Source organism: Trichomycterus rosablanca, chromosome 8 (genome assembly GCF_030014385.1).
Source record: "Trichomycterus rosablanca isolate fTriRos1 chromosome 8, fTriRos1.hap1, whole genome shotgun sequence".
NCBI lineage: Eukaryota > Metazoa > Chordata > Actinopteri > Siluriformes > Trichomycteridae > Trichomycterus > Trichomycterus rosablanca.
The window spans coordinates 9875940-9902010 of NC_085995.1; the positions used below are offsets into that span (position 1 = coordinate 9875940).

Genomic DNA, 26071 nt, shown 5'->3' on the forward strand with positions numbered 1-26071 from the left:
TCTCATTTTGTCTCTCATAGTTGAAGTGTACCTATGATGAAAATTACAGACCTCTCTCATCTTTCTAAGTAGGAGAACCTGCACAATCAGTGGCTGACTAAATACTTTTTGGCCCCACTGTATGTATATATATATATATATTAGGGCTGTCGTTAATCAAGATTAAAAATTTTAATCTAACTATTATTATTTGGCATATACAGTGTATCACAAAAGTGAGTACACCCCTCACATTTCTGCAAATATTTTATTATATCTTTTCATGGGACAACACTATAGACATGAAACTTGGATATAACTTAGAGTAGTCAGTGTACAACTTGTATAGCAGTGTAGATTTACTGTCTTCTGAAAATAACTCAACACACAGCCATTAATGTCTAAATAGCTGGCAACATAAGTGAGTACACCCCACAGTGAACATGTCCAAATTGTGCCCAAAGTGTCAATATTTTGTTTGACCACCATTATTATCCAGCACTGCCTTAACCCTCCTGGGCATGGAATTCACCAGAGCTGCACAGGTTGCTACTGGAATCCTCTTCCACTCCTCCATGATGACATCACGGAGCTGGTGGATGTTAGACACCTTGAACTCCTCCACCTTCCACTTGAGGGTGTGCCACAGGTGCTCAATTGGGTTTAGTCCATCACCTTTACCTTCAGCTTCCTCAGCAAGGCAGTTGTCATCTTGGAGGTTGTGTTTGGGGTCGTTATCCTGTTGGATATCCAGTTTTCGAAGGGAGGGATCATGCTCTGTTTCAGAATGTCACAGTACATGTTGGAATTCATGTTTCCCTCAATGAACTGCAGCTCCCCAGTGCCAGCAACACTCATGCAGCCCAAGACCATGATGCTACCACCACCATGCTTGACTGTAGGCAAGATACAGTTGTCTTGGTACTTCTCACCAGGGCGCCGCCACACATGCTGGACACCATCTGAGCCAAACAAGTTTATCTTGGTCTCGTCAGACCACAGGGCATTCCAGTAATCCATGTTCTTGGACTGCTTGTCTTCAGCAAACTGTTTGCGGGCTTTCTTGTGCGTCAGCTTCCTTCTGGGATGACGACCATGCAGACCGAGTTGATGCAGTGTGCGGCGTATGGTCTGAGCACTGACAGGCTGACCTCCCACATCTTCAACCTCTGCAGCAATGCTGGCAGCACTCATGTGTCTATTTTTTAAAGCCAACCTCTGGATATGACGCCGAACACGTGGACTCAACTTCTTTGGTCGACCCTGGCGAAGCCTGTTCCGAGTGGAACCTGTCCTGGAAAACCGCTGTATGACCTTGGCCACCATGCTGTAGCTCAGTTTCAGGGTGTTAGCAATCTTCTTATAGCCCAGGCCATCTTTGTGGAGAGCAACAATTCTATTTCTCACATCCTCAGAGAGTTCTTTGCCATGAGGTGCCATGTTGAATATCCAGTGGCCAGTATGAGAGAATTGTACCCAAAACACCAAATTTAACAGCCCTGCTCCCCATTTACACCTGGGACCTTGACACATGACACCAGGGAGGGACAACGACACATTTGGGCACAATTTGGACATGTTCACTGTGGGGTGTACTCACTTATGTTGCCAGCTATTTAGACATTAATGGCTGTGTGTTGAGTTATTTTCAGAAGACAGTAAATCTACACTGCTATACAAGCTGTACACTGACTACTCTAAGTTATATCCAAGTTTCATGTCTATAGTGTTGTCCCATGAAAAGATATAATGAAATATTTGCAGAAATGTGAGGGGTGTACTCACTTTTGTGATACACTGTACATGTGTGTCTCTGTGGTAATTATCTGTATTTCAGATGAATTAGGATGTAAAGCGCATGAACTGTCCGATGATAAACTACAGGGGTTGTACAAAATAACTGAAACACCTGGTTTTAGACCACAATAATTTATTAGTATGGTGTAGGGCCTCCTTTTGCGGCCAATACAGCGTCAATTCGTCTTGGAAATGACATATACAAGTCCTGCACAGTGGTCAGAGGGATTTTAAGCCATTCTTCTTGCAGGATAGTGGCCAGGTCACTACGTGATGCTGGTGGAGGAAAACGTTTCCTGACTCGCTTCTCCAAAACACCCCAAAGTGGCTCAATAATATTTAGATCTGGTGACTGTGCAGGCCATGGGAGATGTTCAACTTCACTTTCATGTTCATCAAACCAATCTTTCACCAGTCTTGCTGTGTGTATTGGTGCATTGTCATCCTGATACACGGCACCGCCATTGGATGCACATGGTCCTCCAGAATGGTTCGGTAGTCCTTGGCAGTGACGCGCCCATCTAGCACAAGTATTGGGCCAAGGGAATGCCATGATATGGCAGCCCAAACCATCACTGATCCACCCCCATGCTTCACTCTGGGCATGCAACAGTCTGGGTGGTACGCTTCTTTGGGGCTTCTCCACACCGTAACTCTCCCGGATGTGGGGAAAACAGTAAAGGTGGACTCATCAGAGAACAATACATGTTTCACATTGTCCACAGCCCAAGATTTGCACTCCTTGCACCATTGAAACCGACGTTTGGCATTGGCACGAGTGACCAAAGGTTTGGCTATAGCAGCCCGGCCGTGTATATTGACCCTGTGGAGCTCCCGACGGACAGTTCTGGTGGAAACAGGAGAGTCGAGGTGCACATTTAATTCTGCCGTGATTTGGGCAGCCGTGGTTTTACGTTTTTTGGATACAATCCGGGTTAGCACCCGAACATCCCTTTCAGACAGCTTCCTCTTGCGTCCACAGTTAATCCTGTTGGATGTGGTTTGTCCTTCTTGGTGGTATGCTGACATTACCCTGGATACCGTGGCTCTTGATACATCACAAAGACTTGCTGTCTTGGTCACAGATGCGCCAGCAAGACGTGCACCAACAATTTGTCCTCTTTTGAACTCTGGTATGTCACCCATAATGTTGTGTGCATTGCAATATTTTGAGCAAAACTGTGCTCTTACCCTGCTAATTGAACCTTCACACTCTGCTCTTACTGGTGCAATGTGCAATTAATGAAGATTGGCCACCAGACTGGTCCAATTTAGCCATGAAACCTCCCACACTAAAATGACAGGTGTTTCAGTTATTTTGTCCAACCCCTGTACTTTTAGCGGTTTTCACTTTTTTTACGTGTTGATGAAAAGATGAATGAAACCACGCAAGCTTTGTAACGAGTATTTCCATTGGCTGCTAGAGCTGTCCATCAAAACCGCGTAGCTCCGCCTCCTCCCCCTCCGGTAAAAAGTGAAACTCTGCGTGATGTTTCATCTCTACAGTTCATTCAGGTTATTCTATCACATGGTTATAAACATGATTTATATTTGTGATGTTTGTAGTTTTCTAAAAACACATTCGTATCTGATATTTATATGGACTAAGCGTTTACATGGACTGTTTTAATTAACACTTTTTTTTATATAGCTACAGTCAATTACTTATAGATAATGTCTGCTAACTTGACTGTTTCAGGTATTTATAGATGTTTAAATGGTAATTTAGAACAGTATTTCCCAGTATTCTTTCTGCACAAACACAGTATTAAAGGGTTTTCTTAATAGATCTATAAAATAATCATATCTGTGTTTTGATGCTTTATTGATGCCTTATATTAGATCAAAACATTATGGTTGGTGCACCTGTTTTCAGTGTCAGGGTCATGAACAGGAAAAGATCCTCACTTTTGTCAGATAATGTGCTTTCTACAATGAATTTAGATTTAATAATTCTATCATATTTTATGAATGTTTTATTGGTAAACACGTTCTTGCAATAACAATGTGCATAACTGTTCAAATTTTGCTTAATTATTAGTTTGCGATTAATTGAGATGAATACATATATATTTAGGGCTGTCACACGATTAAAATTTGTAATCGCGATTAATCGAGATTAATTTTGTTCTTTAATCGCGATTAAAAAAATTAATCGTGTGACAGCCTGTTATATATATATATATATATATATATATATATATATATATATATATTTGTATATATAGGACATGAGGATAAGTGGGTGGTTTGATAGAGTGTGTTCAACCTTCTGGAGCCTTGTGATAATTCATGCAGGAGCACTGATAACAACACTATAAGCCCAGATTAGCTAAACCACCATTAACTGAACAGCGTTTTTAATGAAAGTGTTGGTGGTGCACAAAATTACAAATCGTTGGAGGCTCAGGAGCAAGATTATGAAAATAAACTGAATCGTGCATGAAAAACAGATAACCTGGCTATAAATAAATATATATATTCAACATTAGTCCACATTTACATCAATTTCCTGTAACCTACAATGCAATTCATAATAGTTCAAAAGTTTAAAGACTCTCTGCAGATGCCTATAATCATGCATAGTACAAAACCCTATGTACAGTATAATGCCTGTTTTTCCTATACATACATGTTATTTTTTCATTTCATTTTCATGTTTTTACCACTGCATTATTCAGAACAGGGTTGCAGTGGGTCCAGCTTTCCCACAATGAATTGCAGGGCCTCGGTCAAACTAAGTTCCAACCCCCCGACACAGCAACCATGTCTGTATGTAGATGACCTTCTGGCCAACAGCACCACTGGGAATTTGAACCCTGGATACCAGCGATAGTGGGCTGGTTTAATTTACTGCTGCACCATTCTAGCAACCCATAATACATAACATGACTTTAGCAGCCACAGCATACACCTTTTTCATTCTGTATCTAGTCAAAAATGTTTATCTTTTCACTTAACGAAAGCACTTTACAGCTTCTGTGGGGTAACTGAGAGTAAAACGTACAGTGTGGATACGCCGAACAAAGAGATGATTTATGTCTGGAGTGGGACAGCGAAAGGTGATTTCAACAAGCTACTCAGACCGTGAGCAATTTAAATCCTAAGAACAGCTTGTTTCTGGAATTTTGGTTAATATTCACAGTTAAACCATGGCAAGTGAATCAGTAGATATGGAGGACTAATGTACATTAAAATAACTCGGTAATAAAGATAAATATGTTACCAGGCATAACCCCCAAAACACCTCAAATGAGTCCTAATGCTGCACTGCATTCTGAAACTTTGAGTTCCATTCATTACAAAGTCTAATAAAAAAGAAGCTCTGGCACCCAGGTGGCGCAGCAGGATATTCCACTAGCACACCAGCACAGAGATTTAGAACTCCTCGGTTCGAAACCTGATGTTGCCACCGGTCTAATTGGCAGTCCCTGCAGGAAGAGATGACTGGAATATGTGGGCAGGATCTTCAAAACGCTGTGTAAGGACCCTGATTGGCGGATAGAGGCGGCTGTGCAGAGGGCATGGGTGGAAAAGGGTTCTGTTAAGGGCTGCGCGCGGGTCGGAGGAGGCGTGAGCAGCAATATACCCTCCTCAACTGCAAAAAATCAGGGATCCCCCAGCAGCGGAAGACAAATTGACTACGCTAAATTGGGAGACAATGGGAGAAATGCATATATATTTTTAAAAAATTCATAAATAAATAAAGAAGCTCTTTTTTTAAAACCTGACCATGTAATTATGGTTATTTTTTACAATTCCATTTTATTAAATGCTATATTAACAGTGAAGGCAGAGTCCTCCACTGGGGTAACTATTCTCTCACTGGAATAATACAAATACAGCAACATCATTCACCCTAGAAATGAACACAAAACAAACACTAAAACCCTAAAGTAAATCCCCAATTATTTCAATATAAACATGTTTTATGCTGAATGTTTCCTTTAAAACAATGAGCTTTACTGCCAGACCACCAAAGAAGCCCGAGTGTGAAGCAGTTGCCTTAGCAACACTGTCTCACCTCAATCAAACGTTGGGTTTTGTGCACTGGTCAATTCATATTCATGATCTTGCCCCGCAGCTTTTCTGAAATTTGCTGAGATGAGATGTGAGACACTTTGCTGTCTTATGAGACTTTTTTATACCTACCTATAAAAAGATTAATCTTTAGGTATTTAGCTACAGACTTTCTTTCCCAACACATATACGTATCCATACGGTTAAAACGTAAAAATGTTTTTTTTAAATACATGGTGGTCTTTGATAACTGTTTTACCAACCAAGCATAAAATTGTGACCACTGACAGGTGAAGTGAATAACACTGATTATCCCTTAATCACGACACCTGTTAGTGGGTGGGATATATTAGGCATCATGTAAACATTGTATCCTCAAAGGTGATGTTAGAAGCAGGAAAAATGGGCGAGCATAAAGATTTGAGTGAGTTTGACAAGGGCCAAATTGTGATGGCTAGACGACTGGGTCAGAGCATCTCCAAAACTGCAGCTCTTGTGGGGTGGTCCCGGTCTGCAGTGGTCAGTGTCTATCAAAAGTGGTCCAAGGAAAAAACGGTGGTAAACCAGCGACAGGGTCATGGGCGGCCAAGGCTCACTGATTTACGTGGGGAGCGAAGGCTGGCCTGTGTGGTCCGATCCAACAGACGAGCTACTGTAGCTCAAACTGCTTAGAAGTTAATGTTGGTTATGATAGAAAGGTGTCAGAGTACACAGTGCATCAATGTTGCGGGGCTGTTTTGGCAGAAAAAGGGGGACTAACACAGTATTAAGAAGGTGGTCATAATGTTATGCCTAATCGGTGTATAATATTTGTTCTTTTACTTCAACTAAAAGCATTTTAGTGCAATGTGTCCATAAACATAAAGCACGCTGTAAAAGCACTGACATCAGCAGATAATTTTGGCCCGCATGCCTGATTTGGCACAATTTTAACGCCAGATGCCCTTTCTCACGCAGTCCTCCCTATTTATCTGGGCTCTGAAAGAACTGACAAGGTCACCTCCCAATCGCTAGGCTATGTCTGTGTAGACGCCCGACTGGCCAATATCACCAATATAGTGGGCAATGCATACCATGCAATATATTAGAAAGTAGATTTAGATACATTGTTGTGCCTCTGCCTCTGACAAATAGAATTAAGAAGCTCATATATATATATATATTAGGGCTGTCAAACGATAATTTTTTTTAATCGCGATTAATCTCAGAATTTCATATAGTTAATCGTGATTAATCGCATTAAAAAAAATATGTGTAAATGTTATAGAAAACAAGGATTTTTAAGTGAAATGTTACAATTAAAATGGTGAACACAATTTATGCTAAATGTACTTATGTTAAAAACTGCTGGGACAACAGAAAACTGTAAGGGAGTTTTATTCACTCACGTACTAGGCAGTAATACTATCCAGCAGAGACCCTTGACTTTGTATATATGTCAGATTGTAGGTTAAAATTTCTCCATCAGCAAACATTGTAGATCAGCGGTGCTTTAGGTGGGATAAGGCGTAGTTATTGTAACAGACTTTTCTGTGGTTGTATCGTGACGATGGTTTGATGGACGTTTCTACACGAAGTGAGTGTGTTTTGACCCTTTGGGGCTTCCATAGTGCATGGAATAGCATGCTTGGCTAACGGTATGACTCTAGCTGTTTGCTATTCGGTACCGTAACAGAAAAAGTAATAAAGTGTTTTGCTCCCGACAACTTGTGAATATACCGTGTATTTATTTCTTTATTAAGAAAGTGCATCACTACCACGCTCGGTTACATTTGAGAAACGCTGACTTAATGAGAGATGCCATGCACGGTCAAGTCTCAACATGAACTACGGATGACTCGCAGAGCCAAATAGAATTTGCGTTAACGGCACTATTTTTTTTTATCGTGTTAAATTGAGATTGCGTTTTATCGCGTTAACTTCGACAGCCCTAATATACAGTATATATATATATATATATTATGCATTTTCTCCCCATTTTCCTCCCGATTTAGCACACTCAATTTTGTCTTCCGCTGCTGAGAGATACCAGATTACATCCGAGGAGAGCACGTCGCTGTACATGCCTCTTTCGACACGTGTACAGCCCTCATTCTCTCGCCCCTGCATTCTGCACAGGCGTCTCTTCCGCCAATCAGGGTCCTTACACAGCGTATGAAGACCCACCCACCCACACATAGTCTGGCCCCCACCCTGCAGATACGGTGGCCAATTAGTATCTGCTGCAGGCACCGCCAATTATGCCCGCTAGATGGCGCCCAGCCGAGCGGTGGCAACACCGAGTTTTGAACCGGGGAGTTCAGAAACTCGGTGCTGGTGTGCAAGCTAAATATCCCACTGCGCCACCTGGGCGCCCAGCTTTTATATATTTAATATTTTATGCAATATTAAATATATACTACAAACATAAAACTCAACCAAGTCAACCACTGTTTAGTCTGGAACATGACGTCAGTGTTTTTAAAAACTCCTCCCGTTATTTGAAATAATATTAAAATTAAATTTATTCAGACATCTAAGGTTGCCAAGTTATTCCTAGTCTAAGGTTTTAGGGGATAAATACATTTTAGTGACTGTTAAGCGGTTAAAAAAGAGATTAATGCCGCTCAGGTGGCGCAGCGGTAAATCAGAGCTGGAATCTCGAATACATCATATCGAGTCTCAGCTCTGCCTGTCGGCTGGGCTGAACAGCCACATGAACAGCGATTGGCCTGTTGTTCAGATAGGGATGGGATATTAAAAAGCCGGATGGGGGCTCTCTCTCTAATATAATATAATATAATAACTAATGCAATTATGACCTCTTCTGGCTGATTGATGGCGCCTGCACAGAGACGAGAAAAGAGTGCTGTCAGGGTGTGTCTCTCCGTACACAGTGCTGATCCGCATTGCACTCGTTAAAGTGTAGGTGACAAGATGCATACGGCATGCTGCCCATGTGTCGGAGGGGGCGTGGGTTTGCATCGTTCTCCTCAATCAGAGCGGGGATAGGCATTGGTGGAGAGGAAGCATGACGTGAAATGTCAACAAGTTAGACCACAATGCATATTTTCAGTGTGCATCTATTTTACACAAACTTAAGCACAGATGTCAGTAGCATGTCTAGACAGTTTTAACTCAAAATAATATGATCTTAACTTACATATGTGGACACAGCTATGGAGCATTAACTTACAACAGTTATTTAGCGCCAGTGTGGTAACATCATCCTCAGAAGCATGCCAGTTTTAATCCAGTGCTGCCTGATAAATAAAAGGTCAAGTGTATTTAGTAGTGATTTTCTGCCTTACCCCTTTCACACAGAGATTTCTCCGGATTACCTAAATCTTTCTGTAATGTTATGCGCTGTAGAGGGTAAAAAATCAAAAATTCTTGTTATCACTCTTTGAGAAACGTGGGCAATAGTAATACAGCTGGCAATGTACTTGACTAGTAATCAGAAGGTTGACAGAGCAAGACCCCCTGAGCAAGACCCTTACGTCTCAATTGTTTAAATTTGAATGAGAAACAAAGTTGGATTACCTACAGATGCAACTCTGCAATAGTAGTACAGTTGTTAACGTTGCCAGTTCAAGCCCCACCATCACCAAGTTGCCACTGTTGGACCCTTTTTGTCAAATTATTTTAGCGCCAGTGTGGTAATATCCTCCTCAAAAGCATGTCAGTTTTTTTATCCAGTGCTGCCTGATAAATGAAGGGCCAAGTGTATTCTGCCTTACCCTTTTCACACAGTGATTTCTCTGGATTGGCTAAATCTTTCTATAATTTTATGCACTGTAGAGGGTAAACACCTAAAATCCTTGCAATCACTCTTTGGGAAATGTGAGGCAATAGTAGTACAATTGTTAAGGTACTGGACTAGTAATCAGAAGGTTGCCAGTTTAAGCCCCACCACCAGCAAGTTGCCACTGTTGGAGCCCTGAGCAAGGCCCCTAAGCCTCAATTGCTTGAACTTTGTTTAGTCATAATTGTAAACCACTTTGGATGAGCGTCTGCTAAATGCCACAAATTTGAATGAGAAACAAAGTTGGATTACCTACAGATGCAACCTTGCAATAGTAGTACAGTTGTTACAGTACTTGACTTGTAATCAGAAGGTTGCCAGTTCAAACCCCACCATCACCTTAGGCCTCAATTGCTTAAATTGTGTTGTCATAATTGTAAGTCACTTTGAATGAAAGTGTCTGCTATATGCCACAAATTTGAATGAGAAAGAAAGTTAGATTACCTCCAGATGCAACCTTGCAATAGTAGTACAGTTGTTACAGTACTTGACTTGTAATCAGAAGGTTGCCAGTTCAAACCCCACCATCACCTTAGGCCTCAATTGCTTAAATTGTGTTGTCATAATTGTAAGTCACTTTGAATGAAAGTGTCTGCTATATGCCACAAATTTGAATGAGAAAGAAAGTTAGATTACCTCCAGATGCAACCTTGCAATAGTAGTACAGTTGTTAAAGTACTTGACTAGTAATCAGAAGGTTGCCAGTTTAAGCCAGTGCTGTCTGATAAATTAAAGTTCAAGTGTATTTACCTTTAGTACTGATTTTCTGCCTTACCCTTTTCACACAGAGATTTCTCTGGATTACCTAAATCTTTCTGTAATGTTATGCACTGTTGAGGGTAAAAAGCTAAAATCCTTGCAATCACTCTTTGAATAATGTGGGGCAATTGTAGTACAGTTGTTAAGAACATTGCCAGTTTAAGCCCCATTACCACCTAGTTGCCACATCTGGAGTAGTGATTTTCTGCCTTACCTTTTTCACACAGGCATTTCTCTGGATTACCTAAATCTTTCCATAATGTTATGCGCTGTATGGGGTTAATACAGCTGGCAAAATACCTGACTAGTAATCAGAAGGTTGCTAGTTCAAGCCCCACCATCACCAAGTTGCCACTGTTGGACCCCTGAGTAATTGCTTAAATTGTGTTTATCTAGGAAGTGTTAACAAAATCTTTTTATAATGATATGTGCAGTAGAGGATGAAAAATCTTAAATCCTTGCAATCATTCTTTGAAAAACGTGGAGCAATAGTAGTACAGTACGGCTGCCAGTTCAAACCCAGCCCTTAACCCTCAATTGCTTGAACTGTGTTCAGTCATAATTGTAAGTCACGCTGGATCAAAGCGTCTGTTATATGCCACAAATATGAATGAGAAACAAAGTTGGATTACCTACAGATTGCGACTCACAGATTGCATAAGCTAAATGTATTTTTAGATTCTGGTGAGATATTTTTAAATTGCCCTGTCCCAACTATTTTGGAATGTGTTGCAGCCATCAAGAATAAGTGTATTTTTCCAAAAAAATACACTTTATCATCTGGTCGTTATCCTGTTTTTGTTTAAATGCAGTTTACTGTGGATTTATCCATCAGTGTTTATTGTTTTTATTTACATTTCACTGTTCCACACTGTGTCCTGGAATTGAGCTTTAAAGACTAAGCGCACCAGCAAAAGCAATGCTAAAACAATCATATCTACAAAATAGCAGTACAAGTCTGATTCCCTCAGGTTGCCATGGCAACATGAGCTAGGTGCTTGTACTAGGGATTATGCAGTTTTCTCTTCCAAAACTGAATTTCTGTCTGATGGAAACTACAAATCTAGTGAGACTGTGGCAATAACCAGTATATATACACCAGTGGAATCAAAGGATGCTGTGCGATTTTACATAATGGAAAATAACAAGCAGTGCAGGATTCTGTCACTTTTGAGATAAACTGTATTATGTAATGAAGAGCATCCAACAAGAGAATATGAGTCATTTCATTAGAAAAGTGCAATTCGAGTCTGCAAAATGCAGGGAAATATGTACAGTTTATGAAACAAAAACAGGTGGCGCATCTGGTAGAGTGGGACCTAAGAACCTGGGTTTGAGCCTTTACAGCAGTCACTGTTCTGTATGTTCTATCACGTATTCCAATTTTCTTTATGTGTGTTCTGTTCGCATCACAAACACATTAATGTGTACTACATAGTGCACTAGATAGTGTGAAAGATAATAGATTTATGTTCCCTACATAGTGCACTAGATTGTATATTAGAAAAGAATTTATGTTCCTTACTTAGTCCACTAGATAGTGTACTAGATAATAGACTTATGTTTCTTACATAGGTAGCATATTAGTTAACGGATTTAGGTTCCCTACATAGTGCACTAAATTGTATATTAGATAACGGATTTATGTTCCCTACATAGTGCACTAGTATTTTAGATATGAATTTATGTTCCCTATGTAGTGCACTAGATAGTGAATTACACAATTGGTTTATGTTCCCTACACAGTGCACTAGATTGTATATCAGATCACGGATTTACGTTCCCTACATAGTGCACTAGACAGTACATTAGACAATTGGTTTATGTTCCCTACACAGTGCACTAGATTGTATATCAGATCACGGATTTATGTTCCCTACATAGTGCACTAGACATTATATTAGACAATTGGTTTATGTTCCCTACACAGTGCACTAGATTGTATATCAGATCACGGATTTATGTTCCCTACATAGTGCACTAGATAGTGTATTAGATAACGCATTCATGTTCACTACATAGTGCACTAGACAGTATATTAGACAATTGGTTTATGTTCCCTACACAGTGCACTAGATTGTATATCAGATTACGCATTCATGTTCACTACATAGCGCACAGTGCTCTAGATTGTATATCAGATAACGGATTTGATACGCAATCGGGAATAAAGTCTATGTCGCCTGCGTGCGTGTGTGTGCGCGCTCTTGGCCGCTCGTTCTAGATTCCGGGAGATTTTATCTGACTTGTGGGCATCAGGGAGCCGCTATGTATATGCGGGAGACTCCCGGAACTTCTGGGAGACTTGGGATGTCTGGTATTCCTACATTGCACCCTGTATTTCTGGGTGGCTTTGGATCTTACACGACCCTAAAAATGCTCAAGGGTTTATAGAAAATGAATAAATGATACTTTAAGCTAAATGAAATAAATGTAATGTGAGTTTTACACTCAGCCATTATTTTATTAAAAACATCCATTTGGAATTGATTCAATGACATTATCTTTGGGCATATACAATGACGGACTGTAGACCATCTGTAGCTCTCTCACCCTGCTGTATCCCATTTGATAGCAATAATAATAATAATAATAATAATAATCTACACCAATTAGGCATAACATTATGACCACCTTCCTAATATTGTGTTGGTCCCCCTTTTGCTGCCAAAACAGCCCTGTGACTGTGATGCACTGTGTATTCTGACACCTTTCTATCAGAACCAGCATTAATGTCTTCAGCAATTTGAGCTACAGTAGCTCGTCTGTTGGATCAGACCACATGGGCCTCAATGAGCCTTGGCCGCCCATGACCCTGTCGCCGGTTTACCACTGTTCCTTCCTTGGACCACTTTTGATAGACACTGACCACTGCAGACCGGAAACACCACACAAGAGCTGCAGTTTTGGAGATGCTCTGACCCAGTCGTCTAGCCATCACAATTTGGCCCTTGTCAAACTCGTTTAAATCCTTACACTTGCCCATTTTTCCTGCTTCTAACACATCAACTATGAGGATAAAATGTTCACTTGGTGCCTAATATATCCCACCCACTAACAGTTGCCGTGATAAAGAGATAATCAGTGTTATTCACTTCACCTGTCAGTGGTCATAATGTTATGCTTCGTCTGTGTAGAGCAGATGGAATTCCTTTATTTGACATATATACATTTACATGTGTACAGCACAATAAATTCTTGTTTCTGCATATCAGATTATTCGAAGAGCGCAGGGTCAGCTATTGTAAGGGGCAAGAACCTTGCCTAGAGAACCAAGAGTTGTTGCATGGCCAAGCTGAGATTCGAAACACGGCCTTCAGGCTAAAAGCACAAAAGCTTTACCCACTAGGCTACCACTGTCCCACTACCATGTTATAACCATATCTGTGTCACTGGAGTTCTGGAGTTCTACCAGCCAAACATCACCTAGTCAGTGGAGGGTTGGAAGGTAAGGGCAAAGTGTACAAAGCAACTACAGTCAATAACTGTACACAAACAATGTTCATCTGTATAGTAGGTTTGTTTTATTAATTAAATTACTGTATATAGAAAGGAGGACCTATTAAAGTGCCTGGTAAGTGTATAAGATCTCTTGTATTCTTGTGGTCCCTTGGTTACTACTGATCACACCTCAGCAGTATGACATCACTCTCTTGTTTTTATGATGTCTAGTCTTTTACTATCAGGACACAGAGTGGCTTTAGAGGAAAAAGGTGCCGTGAAACCGACCCTGCTTCAAAGGATGGCTGTGATAAGATCTATCAGCCACCATTTGTTTCTCTACACTATCTAGCCCTTTGACAACTACTCCCAACACTTCACATGTGCTTTTCAAATGTACCATTAACACCACTACTGGAAATGCTTTACCAATGTATTTATGTGAAACTACAACCTATGGAAAGAACATTTAGCTGTACGTGGTATGTGGATTTATGATCTGCATAGCCAAAATGGTGCGGGGAAAGGGTCACGACTGCTGGGATCAAGCAGAACACCAGTACATTGCATTAAGTATATTAACAAAGGCACATCTTGATGCCAACTAGTAAACTAGCAAAATAGTGTATTATTCCCAAGCTCTTACTATATAGCTCTTAATATAATTTGATATTGCTCATGCTCCCTTAAAACAAAGCCAGTTGGTCCAAAAACACAGCCCCTAGTAGTCCCACTACTAACAGCTTCCAGGTCAGGATATAAACACTAAAGGAATTACTGGTTATAGCAAGGGAATTCAGACTGAAAAGTTCATTGCAGTCCAACACATCCATACACATTTGTACACCCACTTTAAGGGACAATTTAAAGCGACAATAAACCTACTGGCATGTTTTTTGGAAGTATAAGAAAACCAAAATACAAGACAGAAATAGCTCAGTGAGTAGAGCTTTGGGCTTTCAATAGTATTGTTGTGGGTTTGAATACCAGCTTTTCCAAACAGCCACTGTTGGGCCCTTGAGCATGGCCCTTAAGACTGTAGCTCCAGGGGTGCTGTACAATGACTAGCTCTGCGCTCTGACACCAGCTGACATATTTAAACTTATTCATTTATATCCATACAAAGCTATCGCTACAAATCGGTCTAATGCACTACCAAGGTAGAATCTCAGTTGTGCTATCAACCAGGCTGGGCACCCAACACATGCACAATTGCCTGGCACGAAGTAGAAAAAAGAAATTAAACCAAAATTAATCACTGCAGTACAGTCGTGGTCTCTGCTGTCTGGTCGAGGCGCCTGTACTAGGAATGGATGATATGAAGAGCTTAGACGGAGTGTCTGTTCGAACATGATGAAGACTCCAATGCAGGTAGCTGAAAAGATGCAGCTGGCGACTATGTGCGTCTGAGTGCTTTCTTGGGCAGCATGATTCCAATAGGACGGAATTGGAATTGGATAAATGTATAAGTATAAATATTAATATTGGCTGGTACTCAAAGCTATGACATCAGGATGGGATTAAAAATGAATCAGGACATGCCTACTATGAATGAAAACTGTCTGTTCATCTATTAGGTGGTTAGATTATATTTTAATAGGTAATGACACTAGTAACAATGGCATTTACAGATAGACCCTGCATTTATAATGACATTTATTTTAAGTAGTAAAATAAAACAAATATTTTCCTTATTTTGTTATAAAAATACTTATATGTACATAACCCAACATATTCTTTAATAGTTTTAATGACAGCTCCTTCTTCTTTCTGTAGAGAAAATGTACTGATAAATAAACAACAAGTCAATTTATGTTCAGCTGAACATTGTAGGTGTTAATTGAACACTGGCTGCACTGGGGTTTGGGGGTTTGGTTGGGTAGCTGTCAAACAGACAAAATGTTAACACTAATTCATAGTAAAAACACATTAATAGTCTGGCTGTAAGTTAAAGCCTTGTTTAAGCTCTTTTCTCTTACTACCTACTGCCGACTGCTTTATTATATCATTATATTAAGAAATGCATTATATTCATTTTTGTTGTTTTTAGTCTTTCTAACAGGTACATATCTGATTCATCAGAGCTACCATCATTCCACCTGGGTTCTGCATTTTGTTTCCACAATCATCTGGCATACCACCAAAGGGTTTCCCATGTACTATCAGTGGTACTAAAAGTACTGCGACAGTTTACAGTCTGAGCGATTGAGGGTTATGGGCCTTGCTCAAGGGCCCAACAGCAGCAACCTGGCAGTGGTGTGGCTTGAACCACTGACTTTCTGATTACTAGTCCAGTACCTAAATCGCTAGGCTACAACTGACCTGTTTAATATACATTTGACTGTTTCACCCTGTTTTATCCAACTAAATAACATTATAATAATCAGGGGAATAAATCTAGATCATTTTGCACAGAGGAAAGATAGAAAAATTTATTTTCATGCCTGATGAATGTGTGTGATATATTCTGTTATAATTAGATCTAATAAAATAAACATATCTCTCTACATTAACATTTCTTTGTTGTATGTAGTAAAATGAGTTATTGTGTGATAGCCTACATTAAATTTTTGGCATTTAGCAGATGCTTTTATTCAAAGCAACTTACAGTACTGTGCAGTATATTGTCTAAGCTATTAAGGGTTAAGGGCCTTGCTCAAGAGCCCAACAGTGACAACCTGGCGGTGGTGGGGCTTGAACCAGCGACCTTTCGGTTACTAGTCCAATTAAGTCCAGTACTTTAACCACAAGGCTACAACTGCCCTGTAGTTATGTAGTAGCCAAAATGTGGGACAGTGGTAGCCTAGTGAGTAGAGCTTTGGGCTATCATCTGAAAGGTTAAGAGTTCGAATCCAGGCTCTGCCACACAGCCACTGTTGGGCCCTTGAGCAAGGCCCTTAACCCTCTCTGCTTCAGGGGCGCCATACGATGGCTGACCCTGTGCTCTGACCAAAGCTTCCACATGGGATACGTGAAGAAAGAATTTCGTTGTACTGTACGTCTGTAATTGTATATATGACAAATAAAGGTGTTCAATCATTCAACCAGTGCGACACTGGAACAACATACAAAGTTCCTGACAATAAATGGCTAAAACTAAGAACCAAACCTAGGCTCACAAAATCAACGCTACTATGCAGCATAACTAGCATAACAGTGTCACACAGTAGTCACATATGATCCTGAATTATAGTTCTATTTACACAAGGTAAACGTTCCTCCAACAGTATATGTTTCCTCAAAGGTGGTTGTTTAATAACTACTTTAATTAAATGACTATTTAAATGTGTACACAATTCCTATGTGAATACATTTTATCACAAATAGGTGAATTAGACAGTAGTTAAAGCTTTTCAAGTCATTCTTTTGTCATGCCTCATTTTTCTTAGTTTCTCAGTTCCCACAGTGTCCATACTTATCAAATGAAATGAACCATACTGGGAGGACATGGGCTAGCACATGCTTCCTCCAAGACATGTAAAGCCACCAATGCCACATTATTAACCAGCAATTAGTGCAAAACAATTGGGCAAATTACCAGTCTTGGAGAAAGAGTCATACTCGTAAGTTGCATTAGATCGGCTAGTGCTTCTTTCTTGATCATTATGGGAGAAGGGACAACTATCAACAATCTTCCAGACTACTGAACTTGTAATGTTCTGATGACAGGAGTGCTCTGTTGTTTCATTATGGAGCTTTAAGTCCTACGTTGTCAGTAAAAGCTAGAGATGAGTGTGACATGAGAGCAAATAAGACACAACCAGCAAACCAATCCTTTCAACTAGGTAGCATGGTGAATAGACTTTTTGCTCACTGTGAAACATTAGCTTACATATCCTGGTTCAAAAAAATGTGATTTATAGCTGTTTCTTAAACTGAATACTACAATTCACATTTGCTGCAGTTAGTAGATGCTTTCAACCAAAGTGGCTTACAATTAGGAATGAATACAATTGGAGCAATTGAGGGTTAAGGGCCTTGCTCAGGGGGCCAACAGTGGCAACTAGGAGATCACTGATCTACTATTACCATTTACATTTACATTTTTGGCATTTAGCAGACTTACAGTACTATGACAGTTTATTGTCTAAGCAATTGAGGGTTAAAGGCCTTGCTTAGGGGGCCAACAGTGGAACTTGGTGATAGTGCAGCTTGAATTGGCAACCTTCAAATTAATAGTCCAGTACCTTAACCACTGATCTACTATTACCATATACACACTGGCGTGCCAAAATCTTTTACCATCAATACTGTGATCAGTATGTTGACACACTGTGTAGTGTGGTGATATGCAGTATCAGATGTACGTCTCCTAAATGTTGTCATGTGTTTAATCAAGCAATTTATTAAAACACTGGCCAGATATAGATGGATGGATGGATGGATGGATGGATGGATGGATGGATGGATGGATGGATGGATGGATGGATGGATGGATGGATGGATAGATAGATAGATAGATAGATAGATAGATGGCTGAAATACACCCTGGACAGGGTACTAATCCGTTACAGAAAAAAACACACAATCAATTTTACAAACCCACATCTAGGACCAATTTAGAATGGGCTACCCAGTTCTGGCATGTTTTTGGAAGGGGGATTAAACTGAAGTACTCCAGGGACACTTGCCAATGCAAACACAGGGGAAACAGTTGTTTGTAGCTCCTTACAATTAGTCGGCATTGACAGAACCCATGGCACAACCATAGCGCTTGCAATTACCAGCTAAATAACTATCATACTAGAATCAAAACAGGTCTGCTAAATATTGAGAAATGATGATCTGCACAGCGAGCAATGTTGTATATGAAGAGCATTGGCTGGGCGGTGCTCATGATGGCGAACAACCATCAGTATTGCCTTTGTACAGCAATTTTGTAAGATAATGTGAGACAAACTATCTCAGCCAAAAAAAGTGTGATTGTAGGTGATTGTAAGAAATGAATAACTAGACATAATAATTGTCTAGCTGTGTAGCCTAACAGCGCGTTCATTTAAGAGTAGAAAAGTAAACCGGCTCAATCGTAGGCGTATGTGAATGCCTATACACTAATGAGAGCTTGCAAGCAGTAAACTGTTGCCCTACAGAGAATAAGGGCAGATGCTGGTTCATAGCTCCATTGCTGCTCTCTCTAAGCATCTCCGCTCAGCATCACCAAGCGCCTGAGCTTACATAACCCCCTCCCCCCTTGCCCGACCGCCTGTTTTTTACCAGCTTATTTGTTAAAATTAAAAATTTCAGCTTTATCACGGCCATTCACTAATGACGAGCAGATGTGATGAGCGAATGATTCTGGCGCCTTTACTGCTGTGCAACTTGCAACGTAATGTAAAGGATGTGGAGGTGGCCCTTGAAGATTACTGAAGCCTGCTCATGAGCTGTGACAGGCAAGATGGAATCAGCTGAATTATTTAGCATCCCAAAATAGTCTCGCTTGCCTGCTTTCTGTTATTTAACCACCTTTCAATGTTGAGCATATCCTACCGAAAGACACTAAGCGAAATCTGCCTACTAAGCCATTACATAACTAAAGCTACCTGGTCAGTGTTCATATTCAAGGCAAATTTTCACATACATCTAAGTAAAAAGAGGAAACCTGTGGAGGATGTACTATACACTCTGTCTTAGTTGCAATACCCAAATTAGCCCAACTGGCATAGAAACCTTTGCAATCTTGACCGAGTAAACCAAGCATCACCATCTGCTCACATTTTTCTCCAGGCCCATGCACGCACGGTGGAATCTGTCACTGACACTTCACCCTCCATTTTACTCTTGCACTTTTGCTGTCTACTAGCATCTATTCTATCCAAATCCCACCCCCAAATAATGCAAATCCCAAATTTCAAATCCATGTAAATATTCATGTACTGCAGGTTTCTTTTTTCAATAAACTAGAATCACGCAGGCTGTGTTGCTCGTGCAGGGAGCCTGTTGTGCCTTCCATTTCATACATAAAAGAGCGACCCTTCCCCCACCCCTGCTCTTTTTCACACACACCTTATTTAATTACAGTTTGTGTTCCTAGCCTCCAAGCCGACACGATCTGTCAGAAAATAAGCAATCGGGAGCAGTGTAAAGCCGTCACCATTCGCATAGTTAGGAATTACGAGGAATGGTGTGTTTTATCCTGAACATTTCCCTTCGATGATTCCATTCCATCCTTAATAAGCGGTGCATCAACAGATCTTGTACAATCATCACAGAGAATAGAGTTATTGTGCTATTCTGTACCCTGTCACTTCCTTCCTCCATGTTCTCTGCAAAAATCTATGCACATGAATGCATTTTGCTGCCTTTTTAGCACGTCTTCATAAAAAAAATACAGGTCTGTATAAATAGTACTGCATCCAAGCATCTGTGCTGAATGTTACTATTTTAACTTAGAATAATAAATCAATGTAAATTATGAGGTACATTTTACATTCACGTCTACAGTTTGCTGTTCTAAAATTTCTGTCTGATGATTTGCATTATATTTAAAAAATAAACGTTCAACTAGACTGAGAATATAAGATGAGCACGCAAAAGACAGTCCTTATGGAAAATATGAGCCCTATCATGTATAATCACACACAGCAATATGACTAAATGCATACGCAACATGAGCCTTGATTCTGTACGGTACAACAGGCTTTTTAACTCCACTAAATAACCTAGCAGGCACATCCATCAACTGCCTACTTGCAATGCCCCACTGGCATGCACACACTATCAAGCATGGCAAAGGCATTTACCTGATCATACCAATCCCGATTGGTACAGGTGCATTCTGGCCACCATCCACCTTGCCCTCCCGAGTTGTTGCCATTTACCTTAGGACCACTCTTGGACTGGCTCTTGGAAGTGGGGCCTCCGGGACCACCGGCTGACATCATTTTGCCCTTACTTCTGCCCAGCGTGCCCCCTCCGCTCATGCCCGATCCACCGCCCGAGGTTTGGGGAGGCAGGGTCTGGCCGCCACCGTAGCTGGCCGGGTATCCGTAGGGTTCGGGCTGCCAGTCTCCGTACGCCGGGGCGTCCATTCTGCGCAGGGCGGCCATGCGTGTCACCTCGTAGCATTCTGGGCACTTGCAGCAGTGGTGGTGTTTGTGCATGCTGGCTGGATCGCACGGTGTGGCACTGTCGTACGTTGCTGCTGTTGCTGATTCTGTTGCTTAGATCAAACGGTGCACAATGCTGCTCGGCTCAGGGAACAGCAGTGCTGGTGAAAAGCACAAATCACAGGAACCTTGCCGTCGTCTCCCTGCTTATAAAAGCCCTATTCGTTTCCTCGTTGTTCCTCCCAATCGGGGAAAAAGGAGGCGAGAAAGTAGCAACCAGTAAACAAGTGATACAAAAAGGTCTGTAGTCTTCCTCTGTTCGATGTAAGAAAAATGGGGAATTAAATGCTGGAACGATGAAAATATTGTATATGATCACACAATCAGAGACCAGCCCCGATGATAGAACTTTCTTCGTGCCCGTCTTGGTTCACAGTGATGTGTATAAAAATTCATAGATATATATATTCATTTGTTTAAATATGTATATATTTACACACACACTTACATATAAAAATATTAATATAAACAGACAAACACAGATACAATTCTATACAGATATATTAGGTATATATATACATATAGATAGATATATATGTATAAATATCTATATGCGTGTGTACAAATATATAATATAATAAACCATTTGTATATATATATGTAAATGAATAATATCCGTAATCAAGTCTTCCTTTGTGTTTCTCTTCTTTTCACCGGAAAGCTTTCCTCCTGTTCTTTCTCCTGCGTTGGGAAGCGATTTCTCTCGTTCTCTCTCTTTTCTCAGCCTGCAGAAAGAAGCTGAGCATTGAATTGCCTCTCGGTTAGCTCGCCCAAAATGAGAAATATACAGAAGGATGCGAGCAGGCAAGGGAGAGAGACGGAGGATGCGAGACAGAGAGGGGGGAGAGGGAGATGCGTAGCAGCATCCCTACAGCATCTCGGCTCTGAGAGGCGCAGCCAATCGGAGCACGGTACAGCCATGGGCAGCAGCAGCAGCGCCACCGCCCATTGTTTCAGTGGATGCTCTTAAAGGGCCGGCGCTCCGTATATCAGCATGGACATAAGCATAGATGCTTTACCACTAACTCATGATAAAGGCTACACTGAGATCATTCAGATGAAAGTTTCATCTCTACAATTTTCAATTAATTAATTAACTTTATCATGCGGCTTAGCCTGCTTAGCAGTTTATTACTTTTTATACAATGCGACTTACAGTACACAGTCTAAGCAACTGAGGGTTAAGGGCTTTGCTCAAGGGCCCAACAGCAGCAACCTGGCAGTGGTGGGGATTGAACTGGCAACCTTCTAATTACTAGTCCAGTATCTTAACCACTAGGCTACAACTGCCCTGCAAAGCAGTCTGTTACTCTAGCCCACCAATTCTCTGGTTTTGAATCTCATCTGTGCTATCTGGGAAAGGGGGAAGGGACCAAATACTGTGTTCACTCACTGTCCACTCTATTAGACACTCCTACCTAGTTGGTCCACCTTGAAGATGTAAAGTCAGAGACGATCGCTCATCTATTGCTGCTGTTTGAGTTGGTCATCTTCTAGACCTTCATCAGTGATCACAAGACGCTGCCCACGGGGCGCTGTTGGCTGGATATTTTTGGTTGGTGGACAATTCTCAGTCCAGCAGTGACAGTGAGGTGTTAAAAACTCCAGCAGCGCTGCTGTGTCTGATCCACTCATACCAGCAAAACACACACTAACACACCACCACCATGTCAGTGTCACTCAGTGCTGAGAATGATCCACCAACCAAATAATACCTACTCTGAGGTGGTCCTGTGGGGGTCCTGACCATTGAAGAACAGCATGATAGGGGGCTAACAAAGCATGCAAAGAAACAGATGGACTACAGTCAGTAATTGTAGAACTACAAAGTGCTCCTATATGGTAAGTGGAGCTGATAAAATGGACAGTGAGTGTGTTTTAATGTTATGGCTGATCTGTGTAGATCACAGCACATGTGTTAGATACCTGTGATGGTCAACCACACACGTCTTGATGCCCAAATTAAAACTCTGACCAAAAGCAATGTTTAAATCTTTACACTCTTCTCTACTGGAGATACAGATCATAATGGATTATATGCTTAAATTAACCCTCTTGATTGTTTGTTGTGCTGCATGTGTATGTGGGTGTTTGTAGTATCCTTGGCAAAGGATCTTACTCCTGCAGGGATCATGTAATAATGTAACGGATAATACCATAATAAAAATAGGGTATTCGTAGTTAAGGCAACAATAAATCAATGGCTGTCTATATACAGGGGTTGGACAAAATAACTGAAACACCTGGTTTTAGACCACAATAATTTATTAGTATGGTGTAGGGCCTCCTTTTGCGGCCAATACAGCGTCAATTCGTCTTGGAAATGACATATACAAGTCCTGCACAGTGGTCAGAGGGATTTTAAGCCATTCTTCTTGCAGGATAGTGGCCAGGTCACTACGTGATGCTTCTCCAAAACACCCCAAAGTGGCTCAATAATATTTAGATCTGGTGACTGTGCAGGCCATGGGAGATGTTCAACTTCACTTTCATGTTCATCAAACCAATCTTTCACCAGTCTTGCTGTGTGTATTGGTGCATCGTCATCCTGATACACGGCACCGCCATTGGATGCACATGGTCCTCCAGAATAGTTCGGTAGTCCTTGGCAGTGACGCGCCCATCTAGCACAAGTATTGGGCCAAGGGAATGCCATTATATGGCAGCCCAAACCATCACTGATCCACCCCCATGCTTCACTCTGGGCATGCAACAGTCTGGGTGGTACGCTTCTTTGGGGCTTCTCCACACCGTAACTCTCCCGGATGTGGGGAAAACAGTAAAGGTGGACTCATCAGAGAACAATACATGTTTCACATTGTCCACAGCCCAAGATTTGCGCTCCTTGCACCATTGAAACCGACGTTTGGCATTGGCACGAGTGACCAAAGGTTTGGCTATAGCAGCCCGGCCGTGTATATTGACCCTGTGGAGCTCCCGACGGACAGTTCTGGTGGAAACAGGAGAGTCGAGGTGCACATTTAATTCTGCCGTGATTTGGGCAGCCGTGGTTTTACGTTTTTTGGATACAATCCGGGTTAGCACCCGAACATCCCTTTCAGACAGCTTCCTCTTGCGTCCACAGTTAATCCTGTTGGATGTGGTTTGTCCTTCTTGGTGGTATGCTGACATTACCCTGGATACCGTGGCTCTTGATACATCACAAAGACTTGCTGTCTTGGTCACAGATGCGCCAGCAAGACGTGCACCAACAATTTGTCCTCTTTTGAACTCTGGTATGTCACCCATAATGTTGTGTGCATTGCAATATTTTGAGCAAAACTGTGCTCTTACCCTGCTAATTGAACCTTCACACTCTGCTCTTACTGGTGCAATGTGCAATTAATGAAGATTGGCCACCAGACTGGTCCAATTTAGCCATGAAACCTCCCACACTAAAATGACAGGTGTTTCAGTTATTTTGTCCAACCCCTGTATGTAATCCTAGGCATGAGAGCACAAGCTGGATAAAAGAAGAATAAAAGAAAGAGGTTGTTAAAGGGATAGTGAGCTTTGATACACATAAACACGGATTAAAGAAGGTCTTAAAATATCAAGCTGCAGCCATCGAGCATCTCTAACTATGTGCTCATATGCATTTCGCAGTTGCAGGCAGCTACACACATACTGTATGCTCTGTGTGATAGGAGAGGCAGATGCATCCTCTCAGGCTGAATTCTAAAAACAAATATGCCATTAGTACAGCTGAATGATGTAAGGAAAAGCATCTATGAAGCTCTAGATTAAGATTCGTAAACCCAGCATGTCTTTAAATACAGTATTCACATATATAAATGTTTTCTAGTGCAACTGATACGCACAACCACACAGTCTATGTGACATAAAATAGCAAAACTAGATTTTTAAAACCACAAAATGAAACAGTTACACGCTTGACAAGAACTTCTTAGTTTTGCTGTCATTTCCAGATCCCAACCCAGTCACCAGCCTTTTCTTTTGATTTGTTCTTGTTTATTGTCTTCATTTGTTCCGCATGTTCCCCTGATTAGTGCTTTTACAAAAAACTTGTTCCCTTTGTTTTGCATTGTTTGAGTGTTAATAACTGCTTCACTGTTAGATGGATTCCTAGTTCACTGTTAGTATATGTTCTGTTACGTATTTCCATATTCCTGAACATTCCTGTTTGTTTACCCCTTCTTTCATAGTTTTCTGTTCACACCGGTTTATTTGAAATAAAGTCGTACCTTGTAACTCTAAATCTTTGAAACTCGAAATTTGTACCCTTAAACTCTTGAGTGGTGCAGTAACACGTCATCAAAGTGTGAATATGAGACGAATCTGCATTTGTGTGGGATAACAGTCAAATTCTCAACTCTAAAAGATCCACATGTATCTGTGTTTAGCCAGATTCTTCTCCTGTTTCACTTTTAAACTTGTGTTTGAAACATTTATTGTTAAAAAAAGCTTAATGCCAACTAGGTGTCCGAACAAGACAGCTGCTGATCTAACCAGAATAGAAGAACTTATTAATTTGTTTATTTATATGAATTTAGATTGTGGATGCCGAACTACTAAACAAAAAAATCACAAACAGAAGCTGGTTCGTGTCAGTATGGAATCTGACTCCATGGTAATCTCTACAGATTTTATTTATTTTACAAAATGATGTGGAAAAAGATGCAGCATGTCCCAGTATATAGGTAGAATTTTGCTTATTATTGCTTAATACTAATTATGTTAGGAAACGCTTTAAAAACAAGCTGCATCTTTATTATTTATGATAAGCATGTTAAGTCAGAGTTAATAATACACTGTTCTTTACTGGCTTCTGTTTAAAATCTCACTAGTTCTTAGTGTTTATGTTACTGTTCAACATTACTGACACATTCACAACATTATGCTATTTAATTAAATATAAAAATTTAATAATATGAATATATTTTAATGTTAGCTTTCTGGTTTTTGGTTAACCATCGACTAATGACATTAGAGTTGATAGAAAACTGGCAAAATTTGTACCCCTACACTGTGGCAAAAGTTAGGCAGCAAATGGTGGCACAGTGAGTGGTCTTGGCAGTGCATTTCTTGCATTTGTTGAATTCATTTACTGACTAATGATTTGTTGTTAAGATCATTAAATGCTTAATGTATTGCCACTTTAGGCTTGGCACATTTTTGCACAGAAGTGTATAAAGCTAAAAAAATTGCTTAGTAAGGCCCAAGA

At 40.7% G+C, this 26071-nt stretch overlaps 1 protein-coding gene across 5 annotated transcripts in view; it reads right to left on the reverse strand.

Moving 5' to 3' along the window:
• dlg3 (discs, large homolog 3 (Drosophila)) overlaps positions 1-26071 on the reverse strand; it is a 164610-nt gene that overhangs the window by 109296 nt on the left and 29243 nt on the right. The window contains exon 1 of one of the 5 annotated variants that reach the window (XM_063000489.1): positions 20521-21196. The exons of 2 other annotated variants lie outside the window; for them this stretch is intronic. In XM_063000489.1, coding sequence (XP_062856559.1) covers positions 20521-20880 — 360 coding nt within the window. In that variant the 5' untranslated portion in view covers positions 20881-21196. Of the gene's footprint in view, positions 1-20520; positions 21197-26071 lie in introns of those variants that run through there. 2 more of the 5 variants (XM_063000490.1, XM_063000487.1) reach the window with 2 other exon arrangements.